General features: G+C 39.7%; 1 protein-coding gene across 1 annotated transcript in view; it reads right to left on the minus strand.

Moving 5' to 3' along the window:
• The window catches only part of RBIS (ribosomal biogenesis factor), a 5971-nt gene extending 336 nt beyond the window's left edge, over positions 1–5635 (minus strand). The window contains exons 1-3 of the mRNA XM_019453385.2: positions 5502–5635; positions 3270–3386; positions 108–224 (exon numbers count right to left, since the gene is read on the minus strand). Of these exons, the coding sequence (XP_019308930.1) occupies positions 108–224; positions 3270–3386; positions 5502–5612 (345 nt within the window). The 5' untranslated portion in view covers positions 5613–5635. The remainder of the gene's footprint in view (positions 1–107; positions 225–3269; positions 3387–5501) is intronic.
• Between the last annotated feature and the right edge of the window lie 3526 nt (positions 5636–9161).

Genomic DNA, 9161 nt, shown 5'->3' on the forward strand with positions numbered 1-9161 from the left:
CAAGGATAGTAGAGAGCCAAATACTAAAAATTATATTCAAATCACAGGCTTTAAAAAGTTAGAGTTTAGCTTATTAGCCGTAACAAAAGGAAATGATTCACACTCACCAGCTGTTTCTGCAGAGGTTCAAGGGAAAGTCCTTTGGAGAAATGTGCAAGTTCCTTTTGTATATCTACAAAAGCTTTATTCACTCTGTTAACTTTTTCATCATTCACAATGTTTATCTTTTAAAAAAGAAAAAAAGGTTATTAATCTACAATCTTGTAACCATAAATAATAAAATATATCCAACTTTAATTTAATCTTGTTAAACCTAAAAATGTAAAAATTCATCAACCCTACCCATTTGTGGGGATAATTTACACAAAAATTCTTATGGTCTTATTGGGAAGTTTTAGACAAAAGGTTCTGTGTTCTTAAAAATAAGAATTATGTGGACATACATCATATTTAGACATGGTACAGGCACATTAAAATACATGACCACAATCCTAGGCTATAGTCATCTCTCATTGTAAAACGAGGAACCTGGATCAAATGCTTTACTTTTTTTTTTTAATTAATTTTTTTTTAAAGTAAGCTCTGTGCCTGGTGTGGGGCTTAAACTCACGACCCTGACGGCCAGAGTCACAGGCCTTACTGGTTGAGCCAACCAGGTGCTCCACTTTAGACTCCTTCTAACAGTCCATCTCAGAATCCTTCCTTGACCTCCTTGCCTTAACAGAAGTCCCTTCCAGTCTCCTGAGGACAATTTCCCTTACAACCCTCCTCTCTTTAAATCTGGTTTTTCACTGCTGCTCTGAAACCATTTCTCCTTAAAAACTCTGCCTCTAATGCATCAGAATATTCTAATACCTCTTTCCTCATTACTGTCACCTGCCAACACATTTACTTGCTCCCTCACGAAAGATCTCAAAACTCAGCTCACTGACCTCTCTCATGCCTGGTGAGGGGCTTCAACAAAAACCTAACCCTCTAGTTTCTTAGTCTGTTCAGGTCCTCAACTCCCAGATTCTTTCCCACTACCTACCTCAGCCATCCACTTCCATGGATTACCTTTGGCTGCAACTTGTAACACCTCCTGTTCTTCAAGTTCACTTGGCTTATTAACAATTCTTCAATCTTCCTGAAATCTCCCACCAATTTCACTATTTTTCACTTTCCGTATCGTCACTTTTTCCTTTAGCCAGCCCAGATTCCGTGACCATTATTTAATCAATCACTCCTTTACTCTCTTAACCTTCCTTCTGTTCCTTAATCAAACCTACTTGACAAACTAGTTAAACTCAACTGACAGCTTTTTCTGAGCCTAAAACTGAATCTGCAGAAAATCTAACTGGCTGGCTTCACTTTAAATTCATGATCACAAACTTCAATTTACCATGTATATAGTGCCTGGCAATCTTAAGACCTCCAGCTAGTAAATTAGGCCACTTTTCTGAGAAAACTATCTGACACCTTCCCCAACCAGGCGGCCTACCCAGATTTCCCTCCCTTATATATCTTTCCATTAGCATACGTAAAGTGGCTAGCACTTCTATGCAAACAATATGATCTCCTGTCAGTCAAATACACCAAGTTTTTCCCCAGCATGGGGCCTTCACATTTGTTATTCTCTCTGCGTAAAGTGTGCTGCTCCCAACACTTTCCAGAGCTTTATATTACTATGATAAGGAAAAGATAGGGTTCAGTAGGCAGAGAGGTAAAGATTAGGACCTGAGGTCCCTGGTAGGGAAAAACACTTACTTTGGAACAACGCTGGGAGTGTCTGACCCGAGCAAACCCTTCAGGCATAAGGTTCCTCTTAAAGTAACAGACCCCACCTACTCCCCTTCAGGCTTCCTTCAGGAATTTGACAAAAGACCTAAGTATGACCATAGGCCACCCCCTGGTACAATGGAAATGAGCCAATCAGGAATGGACAATCCAGCACCAAGACCTGCAAGCCAGTAAGGGTATAAAACCTGAGAAGGAACAAGGGGGAAGGGCTGGGGGGTGACAAGAACCTTATATAACAAGGACCCTTGCCTACAGTCCTTAGGCATTCACTTTGAATGCCCCCTCTCTGTAAAGACAGCTTTCCTACTTACTACTCTTACACTCCAATCTTATACTCTAATAATAAACCTTTGCCTGCTGCTCATTTTCTATGTACACCTCTTCATTCTTTGAAGAGGTGAGACGACGAACCCAGGGTCCTGAGGTAAAAAATCCTGCGGCATTACTTGCTCCCCACCATCTGGATCTTGGCTTGAATGTCAACTTTGAAAGCAATCCTGTGTAAAACTGTCACTCCCTACCCCATCATATCACCTAGCTTTATTTCCTTTATAGCATTTACTAAGTAAGTCATAAAAATGCTCCATCAAAATGCTTAACTTAGCTAGTTCATGAAAACTGAAAGATACAATGTTACATATCTTTGACTATTTTGCCAATTACAAAGTCCTGGAGACCTGACTCCACCTACTACTTAAACTTGAAAACATTTTCTTGAAGAATTTCCTGAAAGAATCTACTTAATCTTGAAGAAGAAATTTCCCATTTCCCAAATATTTTGAGGAAAAAAACACAAAAAACAAAAACAATAAACTCCTTTCTTTCCCAATTTTGCACTTTAAGAAAGTATCTTATCTTCATTTTATAGGTTTTTGTTTGAGTTCTAGATATCAGGGAGATAAGAATTACTAAGAAGAAAAAGAATGGGTGCCGATCAGCATTTCATGTCTCGATTCTGTCAGGAGGTTCTTGAATATACTTGGGGTCAGAGATAAGAACTGTTTCCCACACCATGGTTTTGGATAATTTCTATGCTCTGATAAAGCTTTTAAAACTGTTCTTTGGAGCCTCATGCATTTGCAGTTAAAGTGCTTTTTTCTTGGGGTGCCTCTGTTGGTTGAGAGTCTGACTTTTGATTTTACCTCAGGTCATGATCCCAGGGCTGTGGGATCGAGCCCTGTGTCAGGCTCTGCGCTGAGTGTGCAGCCTGCTTAGGGTTCTCTCTCTCCCTCTGGCCCTCTTCCCCCACTCACGTGCTTTCTCTCTCTTTAAAAAGAAAACAAAAAAAAGTGCTTTTTTCTTTTCATACATATACATCAAGAAAGGGGGGGTAATTTTTCATTTAAAAAAAAAATAAATGTTTAAAATTATCTTGCCTTTGTGAGGAAGGCTAAGAACCTGTTTTAAATAATAGCTTTCAGTTTTTCAGTGGCTTTACAACTATGCTTGGCTTGCAAACAATACTGTCAGAGTACTTAAATAATACTCACCTTCTTAAGATTAGTGGTAACCGGTTTTGCTTTGCTTTTAGTCTTAAAGTTTTTTTGGCTGGCTATATGAAATACATTTCTGGACCTCTGTCCTCTTAGTTTGCTCTTGGCCATTGTCTAGGGAAAAAAGAAACAGAACTCAATTAAGCTCAATTTAAGTTTTTAAAATAAAGGTACCAATTTATTGTAAGAAATTCCATCTTACTCCGGATTTTTTAAAGTTGCTGTACGTATTAAATTATTTCAATGTCTTTCGTCACTACTAAGTTTTCTGCTGTTTAATGCAGAGTATGTGCCTAATTCTTTTCTGTATCTCCAATACTTGGCCCATAGGAAGTACCATGTTAATTTCTGCGGGTTGAATTCATTAATACTATCAACACAATTGTTTTCTCAGCTCTCTGCAGCATATGACAACATTAACCACCACCATCCATCCTTCTGTTGGTTTATATACTACTATACCACTCTGGTTCCTATCATACTTTAGGATGGACTCCTCTCCCCTTCTTCCTTTTTCATTCCTTTTTACTTGCCTTTCTCTCCTATGTACACTTCTTCAAAATCAGTCCTTAATTCTGCACTTCCTACCTTACTTTCACAACTTCCATGTCACCTGTATGTGAATCGCTCTTGTTGTGAAATTTTACATATTTTCTTTGCTCTATAGTTAAACATGCACGTAGCCTGTAAATTTTACCTTAGAAATGTCTTTCAAATCTGCTTTAACAATGCATATGAGGAAAATTTTAAAAATATTAATAGTTAAGATTTATTGAGGTTTTAAAATGTGTATAAGCACTATGTGAACATTTTATTGCTTTAGCCAATTTACTCTGCACAACACTGTGGGAGGTACTATTATCCCCATTTTATAGATAAAACTGATGAAAAAGGCTAATTTGCCCAATGTCACACTGTTAGTAATCAAGAAATGTCAGGATTCAAAGCCAGGAAGATTAGATCCAGAGCTAACATCATGTGATTTGGTCTCTCATATACAAATAAAGCCAATACAGAAACATAGTATAGTACTGCCTAGTTCAGGACTGTATTACCAGCATGGTCCCTAGGTCCATTTGGTTGGACCATAGATTGGCAAACTATACCAATGGATCAAATGAGATCAGGCACCTGTCTCTGTAAGTAAAGTTTTAGTAGAACACAGCTATGTCAGCCTGGTCATGTATTGTCTGTGGCTACCTTCCTGCTACAACAATAGTCCACAAAGCCTGAAGTATTTATTATCTGGCCTTTTGCAGAAAGAGTGCCAACCCCTGGCTTAAGCCATCGGCATTCAAGTCTATGCATAGTGCTGTGCGATGAACCTCTCCAATATTAAAAGTTTCCAGTGACTTTTCCCATGCCTTAGGGACAGTGATCTTTGTCCTGGTATATTGCCAGAACCCCAAATCTAGCATAAATATGTCAAACACATCTCTTGCTACCTCTCTATACATACCCATCCTAGCCTACAAATTGCTGTTTGAAGACACTTTGCACATTCTTTCTTTCCTTTCCTCAACTTTTATCTCTGGACTTAAATTTATATTCTCCTTCAATGTCTAGCCTCAGTAAACTACTTAGGGACAGCAATGCTTTTAAACACCAACGGTACTCCTCCTACTTATAAAAAAAAGCCAGACATGAACACAATAGGAAATTCATGATTACTAAAGAGGAAGTAGAAAATACACATCATATCCCCCCAATTAAATAATCTAAAATCCTTCTTCCAATAGTAACCAAAAATCCAATCACTCATCTAGAATTTATTAATAACGTACTATGTGCCAGCTGTGCTATAAATGTGACAATACAAAAACATGTATGTGATACAAACACGGACACATGATATGTGTCGCTACATGAAGCATACAAATGGACACAAGAGGGAGAGGTCTACTAGAGTCGTGGACTTGAGAAAGGTTCGTGGAGAAGGGAATACCGTGGTGGCTGAGGCAATACTGAAATTTTGTTGACAACAACGTGAAAATTGGGATGACAAGAGACAACGAAAAACTGGTTCCCTGACAAGGGCTTAAGGCCCAAAGGCACCTTGGTTTCAGGCCTCGGCCAGCAGGCACGCCGCTGCCCAGTAGGATTGCCCTGAGGCCGCGCGCGATGGAACCCAGCCACCGGGCCTCAGCGGTACAAGACCCACCGGTCCTGTCCCAAGCCCCTGAAACTTCACGACAGTTTGCCAGAAAATTTATCAACATCTTACCATACCTTCGATAACCTCGTGCAGCACGTCAAACTCCAAGCGACGCCATCTGCACGCACACGATCCAGGAAGTTCCGGGGGGAAAGGAGCCAGTCAAAATTCCTCCCACAGGCCATAGTTCCGCCCACCGAGCGGAGTCCCACCCACAGAGCACGGCCTGACACAGACGAAGCCCCGCCTACCAAACGTATTTCCGCTCAGGAGCGGGTTCCCACCCTCGTAACGTAGTCCCGCCCATAGAGCCTGCTCAAATGCTGAGCTCCTTCCAAACCTAGCGAAGCCCCGCCCACAGGGTGAAGTTCCACCCACCATGGGAAATCCCGCCCCTAGAGCATCCCTTACTTTAGGCAGCATTGAGGAGTCGTACTCTGCTCCGGCAAACTGGAGGCGTTGGAGACGCAGCCAAGCAGGACTTCAGGGCTGATGGGTATGTGCACAGAAAGCACTGAGGCGTTTCTGAGGTTCCGAGCCTTAAAGACAGTCACCAAGGGGTCGGCCCTCAGCCGCAGACTCCTGACTGTCTCTGCCCAAGCTCCCAGGAGGTGGCGCTGTGCACTTCTGGGTGGCGTTCGGGGCTTGGCTGGAGGTGCAAAGAACCTTGTTGGCTGGAGAGATGGGGGCTATAACCTCGAAAGGGGACGTTTGGAATGAGCGAGGAGATGGAATGCTTTTCTCGTGTAGTTTCCTTGCTCCAAAAAGAGAATTTCTAACAGCACAGCCGAGGTACAAGAAAATATAAAAAGAAAATAATTATCAGGGAACTTAGAAAAACTTAGAAGAAACATTTTTTGCCTTCTGGTTGTGAGTCCGTGTGTATTTCTCAATTAAGACATTTTGGGTTGAGTTTTCTAGAAAACTGATTCAATTCTACTAAAAGGAACTCCTCATTAAGTTTTCACATGTTTATTTTGATGAGTTCATAGGAAAATCCAGATTTTAAACGCATGTAGAAGTACTAACATTCATATATCAATTTATTACTTTCAAGAGTTTAGCCTACACTAAGTATCAAAATAAAGCCATAATTCCACTCTCCTTTTGCACGGAAGATACTAGCTACCAAGGTTCATATTTCAAGCTGTTGACACGCATTCGCAAAACTAGTACTGAACAAAACCAAACTAGGGGGTTGGTTCTGGGTCAAATTTTCCGCCCAAACAGCCACTTGCCTGCTTATAGGAAGATGAGCCGCTTATACAATAAATCGTGTTATTATGTTAATATTCATCACAAAAAACTAGGGGATATATTAAGGAAAGAAATAATTACTGTCAGTGTGTTTATTCGAATATTGTATTCTAAGACTGACTTTTTAAAAAAAAATTTAACGTTTATTTCTTGAGAGAGAGACAGAGCGTGAGCAGGGAAGGGGCAGAGAGCGAGGGAGACAGAGAATCCGAAGCAGGCTCCAGGATCTGAGCTGTCAGCACAGAGCCTGATGTGGGGCTCAAACTGGTGATCAGGACCTGAGCCGAGGTGGGTCGCTTAACCGACCAAGCTGCTCAGGTGCCCCTAAGAGTGACTTTTAAAAAACAACTTAAAATGCTGGTATAAAATACCAGTAATGTGCGGGGGCAAAACCAAAATTACAGAAAATCATCAGAATCTTTTACAAGGCCCGAGTTATCCACAAGTACTGAAGCAAATAAGGCAGGTTTAATTATGGTTACTTGAATGTGAAGTTACTGATGTATATGAGGAAGACAAATAGGTGTAATAGAATGACATCATAGTGTTTATGAAAACTTATGGGACTGGCTCTTTTATTTGAAACGGTGAGATAAAGATACATCCAGCAAAGAAATAGCATGGTTATACAGGCAAAAGCAGAAGCATTGTATGAGGTGTGAGTGAGAAGTCATAGATTTCTGTTTGACCTTTCTCACCAACCAGTAGTGTGATTATGAAAAAGTTACTTCATTTCTCTGTGCTTCCCTTTCCCATATGTAGATGGCCATTCATAGAGTATGCCCACTTCAGAGAATGTCCATTCTGTTCAGCATCCTTTCTGAGGAACCATTCTTCTCCCATTAAGTGGTCCTGGTTGAGCTGATAATTACAGTCCACCTTGAAAGATTTTCCAACTAGAGCTGGTGAGGAATGCTGTTAACTGCATTTAGTGTCTTTGTATTGGGATGATGTGAAATTAGGGCTGCTATTAGCCATCTCCTCCAGCAACTTGCAGGAGGCCTGTCTGCAGTGGGAGGGAACGAGGGCAAATTACAAAATAGAATAGATCTGACTGAACAATAGAACACAGGACCCTGATGATGTCATTTGAATCTTTGGATTCAGCCATAGATGCAAGAAAGATGTATCCCTAGACTTCTCAGTTACCTAAGCAAAAACATTGTGTTTTTTTGGCTTCAGTGGTCTGGGGTTATTATTATTTTTTTAAATTGTACCTAAAAGAGTCTTTATTCCTGTCCAACCTACTTCACAAGACTATTGTGCAGAGTTAATAAAATACAAAGCAGGAAAGCATAAGATATTACTAGGACAAAAGAAAGGATCATGCTAATTTTCTAAAAGCTATTTACCTATGAACCAAATGAATCATATATAAAGAAAAAAATAACTTCAAGTTTTCTAATCTTTAAAAATACATGCAAATATCATTTCACATTTTTCCGACAACCTTAAAAATAAAATCATAAGTAGAAAAAACATTTTTTGGAAACACTAGTTTTCCTGTTGAAACTTAGCAATGCAGAGTTCTGTATACAGATCTGGTCCTCAAAGAACTGTCTTAAAAGTAATTCAACGAGTAAACAGGGATAGTTAGGGGGAATAAGAAAATGAGAGCACACACAGATAATTACAAACCATTCATAACAAATCTCATAGCCCTTTACTGGAACAAAGCCAGTCTTGTATAAATGATACGCTATGATAAACTTGTTTTATCGGTTCAACTTTATTCTCCCCAGTGCTCAGTTTCATTTGATCACAATAGTTTGAATACCTAGGCTCTGTGGGAGCTCAGAGAAGTACATGATCATTGCTTCCTCTCAAAGGGAGCACAGGCACCTGGGAGAGACAGATGTGTGCACATGGAGTAATCATTGAAGACAGAAAGTGGTAAGGACTGTGATAAATGCAAAATGATAAATATAAAAATGCATTATTTAAGGAAGAAAATAATTTTGCACTCTGGAGACCTTCATGTTAAAGTTCTCATCTGACTGTCGTAAAGCAGAAATCAAACTACAGTTCAAAGGCCAGATCTAGCCCACTGCTTATTTTTGTACAACCCATGAGCTAAGAAAGGTTTTACATTTTAAAATGGGAGGAAAAATCAAAATAAGGACAATTTATTGAGACACATAAACATTCTATTAATATTTCAGTGTCTGTAAGTATAATTTGATGGAACACAGCTACACTTACTTGTTTACATATTATATATGACTGCTTTCACACTACAACAGCAGAATTGAGTAGTTGTGACAGAGATTGCGTAGTCTGCAAAGCCTAAAATATTTGCTATCTGGCCCTTTACCAATTTTAAAACTTTTAAAAACTTGACCAACCCATCTTAGAGGATGAGCAGCACGGTGGTGTAACTGGTTGTACTAGCATTAGTATTTTATACTCAAAGCAATACAAGTCTTAGAAGAATGAAGGTCACTTTTCCTCCCAGCATTCTTGGGTAGCTAGATCTT

The sequence above is a fragment of the Panthera pardus genome, unplaced genomic scaffold, assembly GCF_024362965.1.
Source record: "Panthera pardus isolate Hobbes unplaced genomic scaffold, ASM2436296v1 HiC_scaffold_7, whole genome shotgun sequence".
In the NCBI taxonomy this organism is placed as follows: Eukaryota; Metazoa; Chordata; class Mammalia; order Carnivora; family Felidae; genus Panthera; species Panthera pardus.